At 37.6% G+C, this 24,568-nt stretch overlaps 1 protein-coding gene across 7 annotated transcripts in view; it reads left to right on the forward strand.

Moving 5' to 3' along the window:
* Positions 1–24,568, forward strand: part of VPS13B (vacuolar protein sorting 13 homolog B) — an 861,603-nt gene that overhangs the window by 759,313 nt on the left and 77,722 nt on the right. For all 7 annotated transcript variants that reach the window (XM_073229878.1, XM_073229881.1, XM_073229877.1 and 4 more), the window contains 4 exons: positions 5,040–5,236; positions 13,551–13,732; positions 14,981–15,330; positions 20,416–20,577. In XM_073229878.1, the coding sequence (XP_073085979.1) occupies positions 5,040–5,236; positions 13,551–13,732; positions 14,981–15,330; positions 20,416–20,577 (891 nt within the window). The remainder of the gene's footprint in view (positions 1–5,039; positions 5,237–13,550; positions 13,733–14,980; positions 15,331–20,415; positions 20,578–24,568) is intronic.

Below are 24,568 nucleotides of genomic sequence, written 5' to 3' on the forward strand. Positions count from 1 at the left end.
AGATTTTCTGTTTCTTCCTGGGTCATCCTTGGAAGGTTGTATTTTTCTAGAAAGTTGACCATTTCTTCTAGGTTATTCAAGTTTGTTACCATATTTTTCATAGCATTCTCTAATAATTCTTTGTCTGTGGTGTCCGTAGTGGTTTTTCCCTTCTCATTTCTGATTCCGTTTATCTGTGTAGACTCTCCTTTTTTCTTTATAAGTCTGAGATAGGGGTTTATCTATTTTATTTATCTTGCTTTCATTGATTTTGTTTCTATTTTCTAGATTTTATTTATTTCTGCTCTAATCTTTATTATGTCCCTCTTTCTACTGACTTTGGCCTTATTTGTTCTTCTTTTTCTAGTTTCGTTAATTGTGAGTTTAGACTGTTCATATGGGATTGTTTTTCTTTCCTCAGTTAGGCCTGTATTGTAGTATACTTTCCTCTTAGCACAGCCTTTGATGCATCCCACAGATTTTGCCATGTTGAATTATTATTGTCATTTGTCTGCATATATTGTTTGATCTCTGTTTTTATTTTGTCATTGATACATTGGTTATTTAGGAGCATGTCATGTAGCCTCCATGTGTTTGTGGGATTTTTCATTTTCTTTGCATAATTTATTTCTAGTTTCATACCTTTGTGGTAGGAGAAACTGGTTGGTACAATTTCAATCTTTTTTAATTTACCAAGACTCTTCTTGTGGCCTAGTATATGATCTATTCTTGAAAATGTTCCATGTGCAGTTGAGAAGAATGTGTATCCTGCTGCTTTTGGGTATAGAGTTCTGTAGAAGTCTGTTAGGTCCATCTGTTCTAATGTGTTGTTCAGTGCCTCTGTCTCCTTACTTATCTTCTGTCTGGCTGATCTGTCCTTTGTAGTGAGTGGAGTGTTGAAGTCGCCTAGAATGAATGCATTGCATTCTGTTTCCTCTTTTAATTCTGTTAGTAATTGTTTCACGTATGTAGGTGCTCCTATGCTGGGTGCATAGATACTTATAATGGTTATATCCTCTTGTCGGACTGGCCCATTTATCATTATGTAATGTCCTTCTTTGTCTCTTGTGACTCTCTTTGTTTTGAAGTCTATTTTGTCTGAAACAAGTACTGCAAGTCCTGCTTTTTTTCTCCCTATCAGTTGCACGAAATACCTTTTTCAATCCCTTCACTTTTAGTCTGTGTATGTCTTTGGGTTTAAAGTAAGTCTCTTGTTTGCAGCATACAGATGGGTCTTGTTTTTTTATCAATTTATTGACTCTGTGTCTTTTGATTGGTTCATTCAGACTATTTACATTTAGGGTGATTATCAGTAGGTATGTACTTATAGCCATTGTGGGCTTTAGATTAATGGTTACCAAAGGTTCAAGGTTAACTTCTTTACCATCTAAGAGTCTACCTTAAATCACTTATTACACTATTATAAACACAATCTGAAGATTCTTCTCCCCCCACCTTCTTTTTCTTCCTCCTCCTCTCTTTATATGTTAGGTGTCATATTCTGTACTCTTTTTCAATCCCTTGATTGACTTTGGGGGTAGTTGATTTGATTCTGTATTTGCTTAGTAATTAACTGTTCTACTTTCTTTACTGTGGTTTTATTACCTCTCATGACAGCTATTAAACCTTAGGAACACTTCCATCTATAGCAGTCCCTCCAAAATACACTGTAAAGATGGTTTGTGGGGGGTAAATTCTCTCAGCTTTTGCTTATCTCGAAATTGTTTAATCTCTCCTTCAAATTTAAATGATAATCTTGCCAGATAAACTATTCTTGATTCGAGGCCCTTCTGCTTCATTGCATGAAATACATCATGCCACTCCCTTCTGGTCTGTAAGGTTTCTGCTGAGAAGTCTGATGATAGTCTGATGGGCTTTCCTTTGTAAGTGATCTTATCTCTCTCTCTGGCTTCTTATAATAGTCTATCCTTATCCTTGATCTTTGCCATTTTAATTATTATATGTCTTGGTGTTGACTTCCTTGGGTCCCTTGTATGGAGAGATCTGTGTACCTTCATGGCCTGAGAGACTATCTCCTTCCCCAAATTGGGGAAGTTTTCAGCAATTACTTTCTCAAAGACACTTTCTATCCCTTTTTCTCTCTCTTCTTCTTGTGGTACACCTATAATGCGAATATTGTTCCGTTTGAATTGGTCACACAGTGCTTTTCAGTATTATTTCATTCTTAGAGATCCTTTTTTCTCTCTGTGCCTCAGCTTCTTTGTATTCCTCTTCTCTAATTTCTATGTCATTTATCATCTCCTCCATTGTATCTTTTCTGCTTTTAAAACCTTCCGCTGTATGTTTCATTTCTTATACTGTGTTCCATAATGATTGAATCTCTTACTGAAATTCATTCCTGTATTCTTGAATATATTTCTATACATCCATAAGCATGCTAATGATTTTTATTTTAAAATCTCTTTCATGAAGATTCATGAGGTCCTTTTCATTTGACTCTTTCTCTGGTGTATTCACAGTTTTGCTTTGTGCCAGGTTCCTTTGCGTTTCATATTTGTATGTGGCGCCATCTAGAACCACCCCAAAGCTCTACTCCCTGGAGCTGCTCAGCCCTTGGAGTAATGTCCAGGGTTGCAGGGAGTGGTGTTGGTGCCTGGGGGGAAGAAAGAGTTGTTTCCTGCTTCCTGGCTGCTATGCCTGTCTCCACTGCCAGAACTAGTGGGCCAAGCACACAGGTATAAGACTCTATCTAGGCTTTGTGTTTGTAGCTGCTGTATGCGGAGCTTCCTTCTGGCTGGCCTAATGCCAGGGTAGGGTTTTCCAGTTTGCGAGCCAGGTGGGGCTGCCCGGGAGGAAGGCACAGTAGGCTGCGTATTACGGAGGGGGGCCTTGGACCTGCATAGACAGCCAGGGAACTGGAGCACCTGAAGATCATGAAAGTTCCCAACCTGCTTGGCAGAGTGCACCTGGAAATTTTGTCTACCTGTCCTTTCTCCTGAGCAGTAAGCTCTATGCAATCCTTGCCTCTTTAGCAGCCCTCTCACTGTTAGGAAGTCTCTCAGACTGCCTGCCTTTCTTTTGTCCCTGAGCAGCTGGATATGGATCCCTGTTTTCCATAAGTGGCTGGAATCTCAGTTAGCTTTCCAACCCCCCTAATCATGAGAGCACCATGAACTGTAGGTTTGTTCTCCCAGGGCAGATCTCCAGAGCTAGATGTTCAGCAGTCCCAGGCCTCCACTCACTTCCTGCTCTGTTTCTCTTCCTCCTGCCAGTGAACTGGAGTGGGGGAACGTCTTGGGTCCCACCCAGCTATGGCTTTGGTACGTTACCCTGTTCCATGAGGTTTATTCTTTTCTCGAGGTTTATGCAGTCTGACACAGCCTTCTTTCCTGTTGCTCTTTCAGGATTAGTTGTATTAATTATATTTTTGTATTATATGTGGTTTTAGGAGGAAGCCTCTGTCTCACCTCTCATGCCATCTTTAATCCTCTAATATTCCTTATTCATTTTAATTGTACAGTAATCCATTCTATAGATCTGCATCTTATATTTAATCCCCTATTGATGGATACTTGAGTAGCTTCCAATTTCTTACTAATACATACAGTACTGAAGTAAATACACATGCACATAGTTACATTGGATCTCTATAAAACAAATTCTTAGACTTATACTCTAAGCATTTAATAGATATTGCCAATTTACCCTCCAAAAATGATCCTGTAGAAATGCTTCTTCCCTTACCTCTCCAAAAATTGAAACATCAGTCATTTAAAACTGACAGACTAATAAATATATTACATTATTTAAATTTCCTTAAGTATTAATGAAGTTGAATATCTCTTCATGTTTACTGGCTGGCTTTAGTTTTGTGGGACTAATTGCTGTCTGAGTCTGGAACTTTATCTAATGCAAGCTAATAAATTCTCCTGTTAGTGTTTCATGGATGCTGGCAGAAGGCATGAGTCTTGGGTCCAAAACAAAGAATATTACTACTCATGGCACAGCAAACAAAGTGACCATCATGTTTGCATTGGTTCGTCTTGCCCTTGAGTCACACGAAGATGGTGCAGAAGGACCCCCAGGGGGATGCCATGCATGTAAAACAGATACATGGCATAGCTGAGGAACATGGAGCTTGTCAAATCCACTTGTTTTAGAGAAATTCTGCTTTTTGTCCTGGAGAGAGCCTTTACCTCATCCCTCAAGGTTGCTCTCTGCAAACACAACCTGTGAAATGATCCCAGTTAACAGCTTTCAGGGTCTTGCATCCTATGCACACTTAGCAAGAACATGATGGAATGTTCAGGGCCATGGTTAATCACCTCTTCCAACAATTGCCTTTACTATTTTTCTGTATGCTTCCTTATTTTCTCATTGATTTGTAAGAGCTCTTTGCTATCATAACAACTGTTCCTACATCTGTCATTGAATATTACCTGTCTTATCTACTTTGCTTTTTTTTATTTGATTTTGTCATTAGTGTGTGGGTTTTTTTCCCATCCATGGGTTTCATGCCACCCATAGAAAAGGCTGCCCTATTATGATAAAAACAGTAGCTCATTTTTTCTTTTATGCTCTCAGTTTTAGCCTTTAACATTTTGAGCCTTTTGTAATTTACTTTCATGTAGAAATGATATAGGGACCCACTTTGGTTTTACCAAATGGCAGGCTAGTTCTTGCAACCTCATTTCCCAACTTGCCTCTACTTGTTTGAAAAGGGACCTTTATTACCTATTAAAATGTATCTTATACTATTTTTTATTCTGTTCTTCTAATCTATATGTTTCTCTTTTATCTATGTAATCTATATGTTTATCTCTGGCCTTATCTTTTAATCACCATAGCTTTATAGTACACTTAACACCTGGTAGAATTTTGTTTCCCATTGTTTCTCTTTTATTTAAAAACTTTCTTGGCTTTTTAAGGTAGGTAAACAGGGTGAATATATGAAAAATTCTAAACCTGTCTCTTATTACCTTATTCCCTTTTAAAAGTTTTATTAATGTTATAACTTTTGTGGTTTAATTTGCATTTCAACAAATATAAAAACATAGTTTCTATTTGCAACTTCTAAAATCTTCTTCATTTTAATATAGATTCCTTGTAGTTTGGAATACTGGGATGAACTCCAGAAGGTTTTCGTTGCATTTCGAGAATTTAGTCTGTCTGAAAGCAAAGTGTGTGAACTGCAGTTGCCAGATATCAATCTTGTGAATGACCAGAAGAAACTGGTATCCTCGGATCTTTGGAGAATTGTCTTGAACAGCAGTCAGAGTGCAGCTGATGACCAAAGGTAACTCAGTAAAAAATGAAATAGTGGCATTGTACAAGGAACAGTCGTTCAGTCATCCTATCCAGTGACCCCTCACTTGGCTTTACCTTAGCTGTCTTGCAGCTGCCTCTGTCTGAATCACAGGTGAGAACCGGGAGGCAAGCTAGAAACTAAAAATCCTGTTTTACTCATAATATAGCCCTGTGAGCACTCACTAAGAATGTGTTCCTTAAATATAAAAAGAACACAGTGCCAAAAACAAACTGCAAAAAAAAAAAAAAATCCAGTCATCCTGAATGAAAAAGTATAGAAGAAAAGAGCTGTACACACCTCAATATTATCTTAATGACAGTAATAAATATATCTAATGATAACCTTGGGGCATTAAAAGAAAGGTCAAATAAATTTAATTATCTTCTAAAAAGATAGATTTTGGAAATATTTCCTTCTTAAATGGTGTTTAAAAAACTTTAAGTGACAAACCTCCAGACATTAGAAAAAGTTGGCTAACCAAAGTAATTCATACCCAAAGGATTTCAGATGGCTGAAGTTTTATCCAGCTCTGGAATCTGTTTGGCCCTAGTGAATCTCTAGAGCTGTAGGCTTCAGGTACTCTGAATCATGTCCCCACAACTTCCTGTTCCACAGCTGCTAAAGGATACCTGGTTAGTGGCAAAACAGGGCCAGATTGTCCCTGTTTCCAATGTTTGTCTGCTTAATACATCCAATTACTTGGAGTAGAGAAAAAAGTGGCTTCAGCAACTTATTCTTTAGCATTTGTTGTAGTTTACATTAAAAGCCTTTCTGTTCATGCTCCCTAAAATACAAGAAAAAGACACTGAATTATAATCAGTGGAAGAGTTTTTTGGGTCATATGATATGATGGTACTGTGGGCCTATGCCCATCTTGCTGTATACAACTTTCAATGTCCTACCTTCCAATTCTCTTGGTGAGTTGGCCTTAGCATTATCTTATTCCTTTTTATGTTCTTTTTTTTTTCTCCAAACAACATCTGACACCAACAGAAAAAAACCCACTATACCAAGACCCTGTATATTAACTGGTTTTCTTTTACCTTTATTTTTGCCATTATAGGTTATAATCATAGGACATCATTTTGTATTCTGATTCATACTTTACATTATAAATAATGTTTTCTCTTTTTTTATTAGTGAATGATTTCTCTTTTTTTATTAGTAATAATATGTATTCATTGGAGAACAGTTAGGAAAACACCACCACCCATAATCATACCACACTGAGATAACCTCTGCTAACATTTTAGTCTGTAGCCTCAGTTTTTTTCATTTATTATTGTTCATGCTTAATACTAACATTATATACTCTGTATTTCCTATTTCTAGGTCATTTGGCCTCTCTCCTTCCCAATAAATTACCAAGTAATGTACAATTAGTGAAAATAGAGGAGTGGAGTCTTGATTTTACCTCTATGTAATGCAGCAAAACAGAACACCTACCCTGTGAGGAGTAAGCAGATTAGATTGCCTAAAAGAAAGATTGCCTATTCTAAGTATAGATTTATCTAATCAGAAACCAGGAAATCTCAGAAAATAGAGCTATATATATATAATTAAATTGATTTTTTTAAATCTAAGTTTCATTAATAGTACCAAGTTAGAAGTCATTTCTTGATTCTAATTATGAAAGAATGCATTTTCATCATTGAAAGAAGAATTTTAGTCAAGATTAATTCCTCTGAATCTGAAACATTAATAAAAACTGCTTTTGTGGTAAGGTTAACATCACAGAAATGTAGAACTTTAAGGATTCAGGCAATTTTTCACCAAGGTTTTGACATTGTAACCACAGATCTTTTGTCTTCACCTTGGATTTTTCCACTTACCTAATATTTCACAACTGATTTTGCTTTAAATTGTTTGACACTAACCATTTTTCAGATAGAAATTAGTATTAATGTCATTAAATTTAAAGACATGATTTAAAAGTCAACACAACACATTCCTAAGACAATTTTTGAAGGAGACAATAAATGAATTTTATCCATTTTCCAGAAAGAAAACATCAATGCTTTATTAATGTCAACGTTTCATTAAAGAAGAAAACTGCTACAGTTAGCTCCAGTATATTCTTCTTAAGAAATCTAGAACTAGACAAAAACCTGACATGATTAGAGATTGTCTTATCATAAGTAATAGTCTCAGTAGTTTGAGGAGGATATGCATTAGATTGTTGCATTCCGGGAAGAAAGTTCATAAGAATAAGTCCATGAAGCTTAATCTTTAAAAAAAGGCAGTTTGGCCATAATTGGCAAGAGGTTGCAACAGTATAGGGAAGGTCAGTGGTAATGGCACCACAGAAGCACCACTTAACAGAGAATTTCAAATTAGAAGACCTGAGTTTAAGTCCTGGCTCCATCACCAACTAGTTATTTGGCCTTAAAAAACGGATTTTTAAGTTGAGACTGTAAGAAATGAATAGGACCTAAGTGAGAGATGGCAAGTAGCCTTCAGTACAAAGGATGATAAATAAAAGATTCAATTAAACCATCATCTGTTTATCCCATACAAGTGTATTATCTTTCATTCAATTCCTGTGTGTTTGTAATAATTACATTCCACTATCTTTAACTACAGGTTTGCTTGACCATATGCAAATGAATGAGTGGTAATTATGTTTTTTTGAAGGTAGCATTTGAAATACAGTAACTTCAAATTTAGTTTCCACAATAGTATTAATCTTTAGCAGACTTCTGTTTGTTGAGCAGTGTACTTGGAGACAAAAGATAAAACCTTTAAGTCTTGATCAGGATATCCATTGCAGCTTATTTAGCTTTAATCGCATCATCTATATGTTTGCCCACACGCACTGCCCATGCTGAAGCCTGTGTAAATCACCTTCATCAGTAGGTCCTGACAAGAAACAGATGGCACCCTCAAACTAGGTGGTGGAGGAGAGTTCAGTGAAAGGACTTAACAAAAGCGTGGGCCTGGCTGAGGGGTAGTAGAGTGCCCTGGAGCAAGGAACCCTGGGGAACCATCCCACTCTTAGGCCTGAAGGATCCAGGTGACAGCGCCTTTACCAAACTCAGAGCTGGTGGTTATACCTGCTTCTAAAAGAGGGAAACAGTCATACATGGAGGTAACGCCAGGAGATCCAGGAGAATACATACCCCTACCCTACTCACCTGCCTTCTTACTCTGGTGGGCACCTCCCACTGGCTGAACCAGAGGACAAGCCTGAGGACAAAGCAGCTTGTTGTACAGTCCAGAGGCAGAGAAGAGGATGGAGAAGGGTAGAAAGTAGATCTAGAAAGCAAACAGAAAATAGCCAGCAAGCACACACTCTCTTTAGAATTTACACATTCTTACTGAGTGACTGGCCATAGGAGGAAAAAAAAGGAAATGGAGTGGTGGACCCAAGTCTCAGGCCTTGGACCACCCTGCTCCTGCTAGGATTCCTGGGTTTGATATCAATTACATGTCTTCTGATGGACCAGAGCAACTTTCTCCTTTGTTTCTTCCCATACCCTCACCCCAAACGGCTAACTCCAGAAGTATGTGGCTTTGTGAAGCAACATGAAGTATGGGCAGTTGTCATGTAGGACAATAATGTCCAGTTAACTTCATTGCAAGTTGTTTGATGATAGTGTTGAGCTCTGTTCAGCTGTGCCAAGTCTTTGGCGGTTTGTTGTTCGTATTGCATGGTCATTTTTTCACAACATTAAAACCTGTGAGAGTAGCTTGCTTACAGTCCCCACCTGCAAAATGCCAGTTCATAGAGGAAGGCATCTTGGAAAGGGAAATGGCTTGAGGGTATGTGGCTCTTTCTTATGCAGTGAAAATTGACACTCTGCTGAGTTTTTGGATTACTTTCATCTTTGGATATGCCAAATAAATTTTTTTCTCCTATCCCTAAAGATTCCATAAAAGAAGTGACTGTCCATTCATATTTGGTAATCTTTGAGATAGTGGTCCACAGCTTTTTTATGTGGGGAGATGCTTTTCATTCCCCAAAGCCTTGATCCTTGCATATATGGACAGTGTAGAAATTAGAGAAAGCACGTTGTGGTCGATCCCTGGATCATTTCTTTTCTCCACAAGTTGAACTTTCTCCTACGAAAAGGTGACCGTGGCCTCCATATGTTGCTCCCCCCCATTCAGCTTCTTGGACCCACACTTCTACACGTGCCTAAATTAATTGGATACCATTTTAAAAAATTGTTTGTCTTCCGTGAACCAGTAAGACATAAACTTTGACATTTAGAACTGCTTTCTCACCTGTGTTTCCGGTCATACAATGATACAGTCAGGATTTATCCAGAAAATTCTTTCTTAAAGCTAAACATAAATTTCTGCCTTCTCTTCCTTAGGTAGAAGGAATGCTTGCATTTTTCCCCAAGCGGCTTTTTAAAGCCTTTTACTACTTCCTTTTAGTTGGGGTTTGAACTCTATGTAATAACCCCTCCTGGGAAATCATCTTTTGCTGGCTTCTCCCTTACACATTCCTGAGAATGCTGTGTCCTCAGGCTTTTCCTCAAGTCTAGGCTGATGGTATTAACAAAGTCTCTGTGTCATGGTGCTTATTCTCTAAACCAGAGAGATTACTCCCTTTCTTTTTTTTTAAGTCTGATATAAATGAGTCCTTTACCTAAGGGGCCCTTGAAGCCAATTTTTTAAAACCATAGGTTGTAACCCATTAATGGGTTGTGAAATCAGTTTAGCAGGTTGCAGCCAAAAAAAATTTTTTAAGAAAATAGAAAATATCAGTGTAGAAAGAACAAATATGTATAATTTCACTTATATGAGATCCCAAGGGTAGTCAGATTTATAAAGATAAAGTAGAATGGTGGTTGCCAGAGGCTGAGGGAGAGAGAAATGGGGAGTTACTGTTTAAGGGATATGGAGGGAACTGTATAATTTTAAATGGTTAAAACTGTAAATTTTATGTTATATATATTTTACAATTAAAAAAAATTAAAGTGTATCATATTTTCAGTAAATCTCCCCCTCCCCCCACTTCTCATTTTATCTGTGTACTAGGTTTCAATTAAAGTGTATTTCTTATCTTGGGTTAAAGTTAAAGCATTTCAAACACGATGATTGTGAGGGGTAGAGAGAACATGGGGCAGCAGGTACACACGTCCCCCCAGTGCACTCTCCGCACTTAGGATGGACAGAGAAGTGTTTCTGCAGCAGGCGGGAGAGCGTTGCGGTAAACCGGTGCTGAGGAGTATAGCGCTGAGGTGAACGTCAGTGTGCCCTTCTGAGATCCCTCTCTTGGGAGCTAAGCGTAATCAAGGACAGTTAACAGTAAACCGAGTAACCAGTATGGCACTGTTTCCCAGCCAGAAAAAGAGGGAAGGATTTCTTTCTGTTATGGAGTGTTAGGCGTTATGCTAGCAGTTTCTATGCAGTATATTACTAATATTCAACATGTAGGTCCTGTTACTGTACTTACTTTACAGATAAGAAAACAGATTTAACTAGTTGAAATAACTTACCCAAGATTACAGTATAAGTAATTGCAGTGTGAACATTTTCACCCAGGTTCTATTATCCCTGTCCTCCTTTGCCTAGTCTCTAAGCTATACTATGAAATCCTACTACCACAGAGGGGTCCAGAGAAAAGCTCAAGCCTTCATCTGTCAAGTCTGATCACGGTTGGGTACCTGCAGTGCTGCAGGGGTTCATCTCAGTATGACACACAGGGGTGAATTTTTAAGGATTATGCCTCAGTCCCCACAGTGCCTGTGGATCAACCAAGCTCTCAATTTAGAAAAACATTCCTTGGTGAAAGAATTGATACCCCTCTGTAGGTCACCATGGCAGTTGATAAAGTAACCCATTGGGTAAAATGAAGGTACGGTGTGTAAAACTCCTGCTGTATTTTCCTACTTTTTCAAATAGTTCCATTATTCTAAAAATTTAAGTTTCTATTAAGAATTTATTAATACTTGAACAAACTATTGAATCTTGAGTTCTGTGTATTACTATTTGAGAGACCTTGTCCCTAGGAGCCATTTTACTTTCTTCTCTGTTTCTGTTACACACCCCATGTATTACATTTTTCCTTTTGCTATCTGGATCAGATTAAAGCCAGGAATTAAGGAAATCATGTAAATTGTATACTTAAGGAAATTATGCAAAGGTAGCTACTCTAAATATCCCTAGTAGGAACCTCACTCTCATATTTATAGCTGTTTAGCTCTATTACACTGAGATTTTTTTAATCCTTATGTGTAAGGTAAGCAAATATATATGCTTTTATCATATGTAATGATCAAATTAAGTTGAGTATCGAAATATTATTTTTGTGATTCAAATTATAGTTAAAAAATATTCATATTTTACATACCATACTAATTTTGTGTTTAAGAAATTTTAATTTTGATATGACTCCAATTTTTAAGTAAAAGTCTAAATTTTTAAATGTAAATTAACATAGTAACCATTTTAGTCAGGATTTCAAGATTGAAAGAATATTGCTGACTACTTGAGTATGTTTGGAGTTACAATATATACTTTAAAATATCTCTTTTTAAAATTAATTTGTACATTTAACTTAGGAAAAGTGAAGAATTAATTTGTTGTAAATAAAGATTGTGATTACTATGTTTTAGCAAGGTTTTTCAATATGTTATAGTATCTGCTACTCTCAAGAGAGAAAATAAATCTTGCAAAATCTCAAGAGTGTCAAAAATTACAGCTGACAAGAAAAGTGCTTCAGATAAATCCCTCAAATAGTATACTCACTGTTTTAAAAGTGATCTCATAGAACTCTCACCTGGATTTTTAAGAATATTTTGACTAATATTGTACCCTATTTCTAACAACTTCCTCAAGTAGTATGAGTTCATATGTATAAAACACTGTACAACTAATAAATTTTGCTCTTTCTGAATAAATACAAATTATAATTTTACCTTGCCAATGAAATCTTTTACTTGTAACTTCACATATAAATTCCTAGAAAGCTGTTTAGTGTGCACATTCATAAGAAGTTTTAAGAATATACTTAGCTGCATTTTTGCATGCAACATTTAGTCAGTGACATACTGCCCCAGAGTTTGTGTTTTCTTTGTATGCAATGGAGATTTACTAACACTGCAGTAAGTACCACCACGTAGCTATGAACTCCTTGAAGTTAAATGCTCCATAAATGTGTTGGAATACTCCTAGCTTTCATTTTCACCAGCCTTTTCACAACCTTTTTTAAAACTCAGCTGAAGAGTCACACTCTGAGAATCCTGCGTGATTCACCCCATACCATTCTTAGTTCCTTTTATGTTTCCACTCTGGCAGCACTTGTGACTTTCCTATTCCTGGGTGGTTGTTCTGTTTTATAATGTTTCTAAATGTCCACATATTTGTATCACCAGTTAGACTGTGAGTTTTTTGAAATCCAAGAATTTATTTCTTTAATTTTTCCTGTAATAGTTCTACTGAGGACACTCTAAGTCCGTGTTTGTTCTCTAGACTTCTCATGGATTTGTGAGCCAGGGTACCATAGATAGAGAGCAAATTTCAGATTTGGGAGGAAGAGAGTAGAAGAGGAGGAGGAGGAACAGAGCAGCATCTGGTCAGTGGCCCACAGTTACCAGAGGGCACCGTGTCCCATCCCAAACCCCAGCTCCCATGCTTCTGCTGGCACTGAGGCAAGGCAGCTCAGTAGCATGTTTCCCATGCACCCAGCAGCCGCCATGGACGAACTTCCGCCCTCCTACAGATGCCTTCTGTACTCCCTTTAATCAGATCTTATTTGTACAAAATGGTGCTGGGAGGACAGGCAGGTGAAGAGAAGACCCACGCACTGCAGTTATCCATGGGGCCTTGGCTCTTCTGGCCACAGTCGTAACTTTCATGGCAACTAATGTGCAGTGGGTATACCCCCATAAAGGGTATTGACTGACTCATGGGGTAGTATGGAATAGCTGATCTGGAAAAATAAAGCACAAATGAAACATTTATGATAGCACTGAAAGTATTGGATTTTTTCAACAGCAGAGTCATTTCTCTGAACTGTGCTAAACTACTATGAGAACAACTTATCCATAAGTTATGTGAGATGAGGATGGAAGAAAGTTGGATTGGAGGTAGGTCAACATAGCCTACAGTTTGAGGATTGCTTTGAAGTTTGTCCACTAATAACTCATAGAGTATAATCAAAAATTAAAAACTTAATTTTTAAAAAACAACTAGTTTATGAGTCAATACAGAAGATTTGATAGTAACATATTGACTATAGGATTATAAACTGACTAGGCACTTTAAAACCCATACAGAAAAACATTTCATTTATATGATACTGGGAAAGGTAAGCTATTGGACTAATTTTATTACTTATTTCCCATAGCTCTGCAAGTGAATCTGGTTCTCAAAGCACTTGTGACCAACTTGTAACCCCACCAGCCCTGGCTGCATGTACCAGAGTCGACTCCTGCTTTACCCCGTGGTTTGTCCCATCTCTCAGCATTTCCTTCCAGTTTGCTCACCTGGAGTTCCGTCTTTGTCATCACCTTGATCAACTGGGCACAGGTAATCTCTTTACTTTAGCATCAGAATAACATCCATTTAAAATACCTATTGTTTTGTCTTGAATGTTCTCAAGACACAATTCCTCAATTTTACCCTGGTAATTTATTTTCTTGAAGTAAAAAGTCTGGGAGGGGTTGCCATTTTGTGTACAACAGTGTCAGCGGTGTTCCACAGTGCTGTGATGGCTCATCATTTCCCCCACCAAAAGCTCCTTGGCTGCTCATCACCACCCACATGGTGGTGGAAATTTTAGAAGTGCCATTCATTTCTCCCAACAACACTGGCAAAGTTATTCTGAGGTTGATTTCATGTAACAGGTGTATCCCTTACTTTTGAACCATCATATACACCTGTTATATAGCTTTCCAGTTGTATGGAACTGACATGATTTTGCATGCTTCCTAATGAGAATTCTCAAGAAGTTACAAAAATTGCAGGTTTTCCTGTTATCCCAATTACGATTTTTTTGAAAGAAATGTATCTGTTTTTGTTCTGTATCCTGAGTCATTACATTAATGACAAATAGATCCCCAAAGTACTTGATTTCAAAAATATCATTACCTTCTATAAAAGACTGGCAAATTCTCCATTAATTTAAAGGACTAGCATTTTTAAAAGTTTGTAAGGTAGAAGATTTAATTTTCCCATATACCAAAAGTGGCCTCTATAAACTTGCTTAGTTTACATGAATAATTATTGCTAGAAGTCTGTACAACCTTGTCTAGTTAATACATTTTGATCCAGGTATTAGATTTTCAAGCTACATGTAATGGAAAAAGGAAAAAAAATAAGATAAAAAAATCAGACTATAACTAAACACAGCTGCTGTTAAGCATCTTGCCTTTTCAGCAAAAATGGAGTTTAATCTGCTTTTTCTAACTCTCTTTGAGTCATGTTTTTGTTTTTGAGATTTGGTTGGTAGATAAAGAGCATTTCTATAAAACTCTCCTTAGGTATTTGCCTCCTCTTCATTTTATTTGTTGTCTTCTGCAATCAGATTTTTGTCTGGGAAAGTGAGTATAACCTTCGGAGAATATATACACAAGAGACCTGCTGAATGAACAGTTTTTTTTGCAAATATCAAATGGTAATTCAAATATTGGGACATCTCCAGGAGAATGTTTAAATTTATTAAATGCAAACATTGAATCCCATAACCAGAAAAGTGAATAAATTAAATGTCGTTTCTTTATTTCCATAAAATATTGACTCATCAGTTGCTGTTTTTCTTGTTTACTTCTTCAACAGCTCCACCACAATACCTGCGGCCATTTCTTTCTGATAAAAATGTGCCATCAGAACTAGAATACATGATTGTTTCCTTCAGAGAACCACACCTGTATCTTCGGCAGTGGAACAATAGTTCTACCTGTCAGGAGATCCAATTCTCAGCTCAAGCAGACTGTAAACTTCTGGAGTGCAGAAATGCCACGATGCAAAGCATGGTGAAGCCCTTCAGCATCTTTGGACAGATTGCAGTTTCCAGTTATGCAGTAGAAAAGCTGCTTGACTGCACCATCACCATTGACTCTGTATTTGTAAACTTTGGGCAACATGTAGTTCATTCTCTCAGCACTGCAATACAAGCTTGGCAACAGGTATGCACATTCTAGAACAGTTTACAGTTTGTCCGCATTTGATCTTTTACTAGGCACTCTGTTATCACTTCTAATTGTAAGTTAAGCACAAATAAAAATGCAAGAGAATGAAGAATTTGATGGGCACCATAATATTTGGGGCCTTCTCTGTTTTGGCAAGGTATAATGCATATTATTTTTAAAAACTTTGGAGAATTTGGGTTCTCTACACATGCATCAGAGATCATGCCCACATTTTTGTGACTAATGTACCACATCTGTGTGGAAAGTAACATATTCCCAGAAATTTTTTCCAAGTATTATGGCTTCAGTTTGCCAAGGCTTCAACTGAGCTATGTATCAAATTGCCTGAGCATCTCCCTCAGAAATGAAGAACCTGCGTGAGCCTTGCTGATAATAAGCATTCCATCTTTCCAAAGAGGAAAATCAGTGAGAGGAAATATGTGAGCATAACGTGATCTTAGTCTCTCTCCCGCCAATCATTAGGCCATTTAGATCAAGTAAAAAGCACTTGATAATAGATTTTTTTAATTACTTGAAGACTCTTGATGAACAATTTTTTACTCTTCTCCCTTGTCAGAAATTAGCCATATCAAAAAGGGGGTGAAGTATATAGTCTGTGCTGAATGGCAAATTTAAGGTGAGGAACCTGTCCATGTCCACTAGCATGAAAATAATTTCATAGGATATTTGGACAATAAGCTCAGCAATTGAAGAGCAAATCACTTCTGTGTCCCTTACTGATTTTCAGTATAATATTTTATTTCTGTAAAGTTTATGTTGCTATTTAAGCTGAGACATTTTCTCATATTTTGTATGTTGTGCATATATTTGTGTGTAGCTGGCTTCCCAAGAGAAATGGCCCTTCATCCTTCACTGACCTCCTGTGGAGACAGGAGCAGTGAAGACAGGAGAGGCTTGAGGTCTCTAACTTAAGAATTTTTATGGGAATAAACTCTTTTCTTTATATGCATGAAGACCTATACACGACTAAGGAATTAATTACCTAACATGGCACTACAATAGCAAAGGGAAAGAAGATAACACATCTGTTTTCTATTTTGAAATTCTTTTTTAAGGGCATTCCATGGTTTTCTTGTTGCAGAGGACATGCGTAAAATAAGAGCTAGTGTGATCTAAATCTTTGCAGCTGGTTCAAATAGCAATGTGAAAAAAACCTCTATGGCTCCAATTTCTGTTTTTTGTCATATTTTGAACAATGCATTTAATAAAAAACAAACTTAGAAAATATAAAAGAGTCACTGATAGAGCATTTAAACCTAGGATATTTTTGTCTTGGTATCAGGGCCATTATAAGAGGGCTCATGTGTAGCAACTACTGCAAAATGGCCTTCAGAAATATCGGTTTCCTCCCAGGGTAAAAATACTCTCTTAGACACAGCTATACATAAAAATAAAATACGGTGTATAAATATTTAAATGCTTTAAACCACATCAGAGTGTGAATGACTGGCTAACACAGTGCCTTGAAGGAATATTCTGCGTTTTTTTAAAAATGGAATTGTATATTTGATTAAGTAGAGCCATATGTCACGTAGCATATTGCTGACAGGTACATTCTATGAATAGTTGGTTCTGATTTATACAGGGATTTGGCAGTGTTAACATGAGCCACAGGAGGATATACTTCTGTAATTGTTGCTGTAATTTTCTTGTTTCCTCCCATGTCAAGGGTACTTGCCACCAAGTTTTAATGTGGTAGGCACCTAACCCTGTGGATTCTGAAGTAAATATAAAAATGTACTACTTTGAAATTATAGGACATCTGACATTGGAAGGGGCTTATAGAGGGTTGTTAAATTCATTAGTTTCCAAGATGCTCTGAATGTGGCTTATTCCCTTTAAAGGAGGAAACTTGATTTCCCAGGCTTGGATTTTATTGTGTGTATAACACTCAAATACAGTATAATTATTGCCAATGAGAAATAAAAATTTAATAAGAAGGATAAGTGATTTGAGTTCTCCACATACTTTTTATCAGATTCGTATCTGAGAGAAGAAGTCTTTCCTATCCAGTGTGGATGGGCCAGACAGTTGAAGCATGAAACAGTTTGGCCTTTCACCTTCAGATCCCAAGTTCAGGATTAACAGAAGCCTTCATCAGTGTCTGACTTCCCTGACTGTAGATTATTTTTTCTCTTTTGTAAATGATAAAGCCACTTGTAGTTTGCTTTATATTTCTATGTCACATTCCCACCTTTAGACAAAAGAGCATTTAAATGGGATTTTTATATGAAAATCAAGGTTATGCTCATGTGTCTTATCTTACACCAAAGTGATGTCTGTTAAAGTGCAAATGCCAGTACAATACTCCAGCTCAAATCTTAAATATAAATAAGCCATCTTTTAATTACAAGTCTGAAGGAGCATTCTGAGGTGTAACCTATGTGATATCATATAAAATCTGTATGAATTTTTTTATACAATACCAGAATTTAAAAGATTCCAAGATATGCTTAAACTTCTTCCTGTTCCAATGAACTCCACAGATGAAGGAGCAGTAGAGGAACAATTACCTAAGGACTTTGAATATCCTTTAGAAAAATGTAAACAACCGCCTTGTGTTCTTTCATTTATATTTTTTCTAAAACCGTGGTCATTTATTAAAGGTCAGTTTTTAGAGATGAGAAAAGTAATGTGATTTTTTTTTTCTATTCAAGCTCCATCTGGTAACTTAACCTCTTGGTTACCAGCAAATTGATCACAATTCATTCAGAAAACTGAATTTCAGTCTCAGGATGTTGAAGTAGGAGTTTGGAATTATATCCTTTTCTTCATGTTTATACTCTTGGACCTAAAGGAGAGAAAAATGTTTACAAGGAGAGCAGTTAATGTTGATTATATAATGCGAAATGGAAAAATCTCATCAAAACTAATTATACACTGTGACTCCAGATTAAGGATTTACAAACCTTTAAATACGTAAGATATGTAAGATAGAATTGGATAGAATAGACTAGAATAGGAACAGGCAAAGACACTCAGAAGAGAAAAACTGCTGGAAAAAAATTTACCAAAATGTTAACAGCAATTATCTCTGAGTGTAAAAACAGAGCCTTTTTTAAAAATTCACACTTTTACATTTTCTGATTTTTCTGCTCAGAACATATTCTACATTTATAATTTTAATAATTAAATTTACTCCTGTATTTGTTTCATAAGTGTTTATTGATTACTTATGTGTCAGGCATTATGCTGAGTACTAGAGATAAAGCTGGAAATAACACAGACCTGGGCCCTGCTTTTATGCAGCATAGAGTCTAATGGTGGAGACAATACTGAATCCCTAATCATAAGAGTAATTACTTTGTCCCATTAGGGGTAAGTGCTGTGAAGGTGAAATATTGAGTGTTATGTGAGCATAAAATAGTGGGACCTAACCTGGTCCAGAATGGACCTCAGAAGGCTACTTGGAGGAAGTAACTTGAAAGCAGGAACCTGAAAGCTGAGTAGAAAGCATTAGTCACACAGGGAAGAGCTCCACACAGAGAAAAGGAGTCGGGAGGAGTTTGAAGTGTTGGAGGAACTGGAAGGGGACCAGTGTAGCGTAGGAGATGCAAACGGCCGGTGGGGCTAGCGTGTAGTGAGCAAATGGAGAACAGCTCAGGATGCAGCAGGGCCAAGATTAGGCAGGACCCGCAGTTAAGTTTTGAAATCAAAGCTGATGATTAAAAGCCACAGCACAGTGTAATGGTAGACAGCAGGTAATTGTTGGTTGTAATTGCTTTGGTCTCACTTAGCCAGAGACTCTTTTTGTAACCAGTGTGATTGTCAAGCAAGGTTCTGCTCCTTGAGAATAGAATAGGGAGGTTTGGTGAGAACAGATGGATGATAAAACAAGGGCTTAGAAGTCCCCAAGGGTATGTGTGCCTCTACACCAACTGAGCCATAGAACACTGCGCACCTGCTTTGGGGGCCTTCTGTATGCCTGGGAGGGGATTCAGCCTGTCCTGGATGAGGTTCAAGGTGGGTCCAGGCTGGATTCCAGGTACATTCATCCATAGACTCCTTGGCTTCAGGCCTCACAATCACTTAAACCGCTGTGCTCATGAGTAATATATTCTCTTTCAGTACCTCCCCTCAGTAAAATGGCAAATGATAGAGTGGGACATTATGACATTATTATTTAAATCCCCAGCCAGGAAATAAAAGCCAACTGGAGGAGCATCAGTTATATATTACCTCCCATTGTCTGCAATTTGATTGGCTAATTAAGAATTTTGAGCCATAACCTAACCAGTGTGATAAAGAGTAAGCACAGAAATGCTCTATCATTCTGCCAGTGTTTTGATATAACAGTAACCAGTGGAGACACCATTAAGTTGAAAAGAAGGTATCAACACAGGAACATATTACTACTCTGTTGAGCTTTAGCAGATTAATGGGAGACATGAGCTGATTGATGACTGTTAGCTGAAACAGACACCAACAACTATTTTTCAACTGACATTATTTCCTTGCAAACTGCATCTTGGCGTACACTGATCTGGAGTTGATCTGCTTTGTGTGTTCAGCCTCTTAGCAATGGAGGGAAAGTTATGGTTTTATTTACGTCTCTCCCTGAGCAGATTTATACACACACATCCACCCTCCCCCTCAAGGGATCCGGGGATGTATTACCTAAATGATCCTTACTTTCTGTAGGGTACAAACTGTGGCTTTGGTAATTGGTCTTGATTGTCAAGTTTAGAAGGCCAGGAACATGGTAATTCTAGCCTCCAGTACTCTGCTTAAAATGTGCACTACCCACTACAGCGTTCTTTGTAGCATGTTAATTCATTTTAAAATGTTAAAAGTTTGAGGGATCTCATTGTTCTATTACTCTTCTGTGTGTATGATTTATTTTGCAGGAATATAAATCAAAACATATTCTTGGAACATGTAAGATCTCTTTAAGGTATTTTCTGTGCTTATCCTGGAAGTATAGAATAGTTTGTATACCAGAGCTAATGACAACAGATCTTGTAGTGTTTCTGTGTTGTAGCAATCGCCACTGGGCAGACAGCTGCCAAACATCTTGCAATTAATCTGATGCATGTTGGCTTTCAATTCTTTTTCTTTCAGAACAAATGCCCTGAGGTAGAGGAGCTGGTCTTCAGCCATTTTGTGATCTGTAATGACACACAGGAGACACTGCGGTTTGGCCAGGTGGATTCTGATGAAAATATTCTGCTGGCGAGTCTCCATAGTCACCAGTACAGCTGGCGCTCTCACAAATCCCCACAGGTATTTGAGAAACAGCCTTACAAACACTGCAATTGTTAAGGTTGGGGACTCATTTATTCTGCACTTGTGTGCCTGTGTCCAGTTAGTTCCCTTTTTAAGTCTCCCAGGGAACCACACCGTGTAGCTCCAGCTGACGTAAACTCAGGATGTTTGGGGTAAGAGCACAGGGTGCCCACAATTCTCATGGAAGGGACCGTTCTCCCTTTCAGCAGGGGTGCTGTTCAGGCAGCAGGCTGTGATGACCAGGAGGCTGCTGTCTAGGCTGGAATCTGGCCCCGGGCAACCTTGCTTTGCTTTCTGTGCCTTGGTGTCCTCATATGTGAAGTGGGGATGATAATAGCACCTATTTTATAGGGCCGTGAGAAGTAAACAATTTGTATAAGGTACTAAAATAGTGCTTGACATACCGTAAGCATTATGTGCTGGGTAATGTTATTCATTTATTCCCATTTTTACTGTGTACGTACTCTGTGCCACGCATGTGCTAGGTACTAGGAATTCAGACAGGGAAGTCACAGTCCTTGTCCTCCAAGGACAGCTCAGAATATGTGGAAAGTGAGCACAATGACAAAATACGCTCAAGGGAGCACTGAGTAAAGCCATACCAAAGGACGTCTGTTTTCCAAGCAGTATAATCCCATTTTCCTGTCACTTTAGATGGGAATAATTAGAGGGATCTGCCCTGCAGGGGTAATATGAGGATGAATTAAATACAAAGAGGTGGCCTTAAATGAGTAGAATAAATCCTAGGAAGTACTCTCAAGAATAATGTATTTCTAAAACTCCGGGTAATAAGGAAACTACTGTCTGCTTGTTATTAAAACAAAGTCACTAGATGAGAGAACAAGCATCTGGTCTATAGAGCAGCTTCAGAATATGTTATACCCTCAGGCTTCCTCTTGCTTTTTTCCCCCTCCCAGTAGCTAGGCTCTGATTTCTTACTTGCTTTTTCATCATATTGCCACACTGTTAGTATAAAATTTGGAAAAGGAGGGAAAGTGTACTTCTTCTTATATAACTATCTTTATCTAATTTCAATTAATCTGACAAGACATTAAAACTACATAAATCCTTTTTTAAATCAAAGTTCTTACAAAGATTTTTCATGAGGTGATACTGCACTCATGTTTATAAAGTGAATGATATGCCCTTATTTTCTAATTTTCCTCTTGAGAAATTTCCATGATAGAGTTTTTAAGTTACTGTTTGCTGTTTATACACATAAAGGGTAGTTTGTTTCAAAATAAGTGTTTTTTTCCCTTACTAATTGCAAATGTGAGAAAATACAGATGTATAGACCAAAAAAAAAAGAAAATGACCACCTGTAATTTCAGCCACTCAGAGACAACCCATGTGAATCTTTGTTTATAGCCTTTTAGATATTTGAAAGGGTTCCTTGATCACTGCTTTCCCACCAATGAACTAGTAATGATAGGAAACAAACCTCTGAGAAGCTGCAGTACGGTGTGATCGTCTGCATAGTTCAGCCACGTCACCCACTCACATGCCACAGCTCAGGCCATGTGGAAAGCAAAGCAGAGGAAACTTAACTCCCTCACAGTCATTCGAAGATGCATAGACACCTATGGTCCATGGTGACCCTCAATATTCCATGGATACTGGAGGCAGAGCGGGAAGGGTGTTCTTTGTAAGAACAGCTGGCTCAGGATATAGAGGCAGGTGTCTCCATTTTACGGACATGCAGTGACTGAGTGGGAAGGAGATAAATAGGAGAGAAGGACGGACCACCACACCACTACACCTTTCACAGCTACACTCTTGCACTTTTTTCAAGGTCTTTTTTGTGTGCATTACTAGCTTAGCTTTCACAATATCCCTATGTGATTTGAGTTATTGTTAGGCCTATTTTATAGCTAAGGAGACAAACAGAAATGTTAAGCTAAGATGGTGGTGGAGTTGGGACTGAATCCCATGTCTTTTGATTCTCAGTATAGTGTTATTTCCACAACACTGCCAAACTCTCCTAGGTTTTGGCAGTTATTTGTCTATAGGAATAAACAGGCTGTGAGGTTTTAAGAAAGGGCCTGAAAAATCACTAGTATAATATGCCACATTTAAAGCTAGACTAATATGGAATTCTTAGTCCAAGCATGAATCCATGCAAAGCCTTAACTGTATTACCAAAAACATTAATAATGTTTTCATGACAAACTGGAAACAAGACAGGTGCCTGCTAAATGTTTTTTCTTTTTAATTTGTAACTGAATCCTCTGTATAAAATTTTAAGATGAGCTGTTGACATTAAGATCTTTAAGCTAAAACTTGGATCAAATCTGTAAAAAAAAACACAGTTTCTCTTTACTACAGCCACATTGGCTGAAGGAAATGTATTTTAGGACCCTCTGAAGCCAGAGATCTTAATCAGCCCAGGGGGTCTTCATGGGATTCCTTAACATCCACAACTGCAAGGTCTGCTGTATTCTAATGCAAGGTTACATCTGAGGATCAGAAAAACTAGCTTGACACAGCACCTGGAAGCAGTCAGAGACTCACAAGTGAGCAAACTGTTCCTTTTTCCAGACTCCAAGTCATATCCTGCATTGCCCAGCAGGCTTGGTTTTAGGAACATTTGTGTCTGCATGTTTATGCTACCTTGGGTGTTAGTCAGTTCATAGTCTCAGGGAGGATTTCTCAAGTTCATAGAATTTAACTCCACTAAACAATGAAGCTTGTATTGCCGACATCAAGAAAGTGGCGATGGCACCTGGAAAGGTTTCAAAGAGGTCAACTTATCTTAGAACCACACAGGAGGTTGCTAACAACATTGAGTCCCAACAGGATGAGAAGAAACACAGGCACAACCAATTCCAGACATCCAAAGCTGAAAAACTTTTTTAGAACTGAAAAGTTACAAACTCTCCTTATAGTTTATAACATGCTCTGAGGCAAAATCACTTAAAATGCTGGATATCCCACAACAGTTGCTTGCCTACACAAACAAAGTAAGAACACAACTATTTCCAAGGGAATAATGGAGCATATTCAGCTGCACAGTCATATATGCCACCGCAAAGGGCCCTTAAACATCCCAGTGCGGGCGACTTCAGATCAGCTTGGGCAAGAACAAAAACCAGTAAGGGACTGGTCTTCAAAGAAGTACTTCACATGTAAAGCTGATCTAAGGACTGAAAGTATGAGTTTTTGGAATCTTTCCCCAGAATATGGACATTATGTGCAGCTTAGAATCATGGGAAGCTTGGTATAATTTAGCCAAACTGAAGGTAGTGACAATTCCATCACCTAGTAGGGTTTGTGTATGGGCTGTTCAAGGTAACTTCCTTCCTGACTAAATAGAAAGCACTGTTGGCTAAGTTTTTAGTGGTCAAACCATCAGGCAGGGTGAAAATGGGCTCTAGACAGAGCTTGAGAAAATAGTAAAATATTGCTCCAAAATAAATGTAAGAAAAAGTTCCATGAATTCATTAAGTGGCAGATATTTTAAAATGCAAAATGTAACAAGGTAAGAATTAATTTTGAAAAGCAGCAGAGCATCTGGGAAATACTCATTAAAGTAATCAAATTTAGTGGAGAAAATATAAATCATAACATTACTTCAAGGCAGAGGTTGGCAAACTTTTCCTGTGTAGTAAGTGTTTTAAGCTTTGAGGGCCTTTACATTCTTTCTTGTAGGTATTCAACTCTTTACAAAAGCAGTTATAACAAATGAGTGCGATGTGTTCCAATAAAATTTTATTTATAGACAATGAAATTTGAATTTCAATAATTTTCGCATATCACGAAATAGTATTCTTCTTCGATTTTTTTCAACCATTTCAAAATGTAAAAACAATTGTTAGCTCATAGGCTATACAAGAATACGCAGTGCAACCAAATTTGGCCCACAAGCCATAGTTTGCCATCTCCTGCTTTTAAGGTCTCAGTTGACAAAATTCGATAGACGATAAACTAAAGGTTTGATATTAAGTCGTTCTCACTCTGATCTAAATGGTATTCTTATCACTGGTAATCT

The sequence above is a fragment of the Manis javanica genome, chromosome 2 (genome assembly GCF_040802235.1).
Source record: "Manis javanica isolate MJ-LG chromosome 2, MJ_LKY, whole genome shotgun sequence".
NCBI lineage: Eukaryota > Metazoa > Chordata > Mammalia > Pholidota > Manidae > Manis > Manis javanica.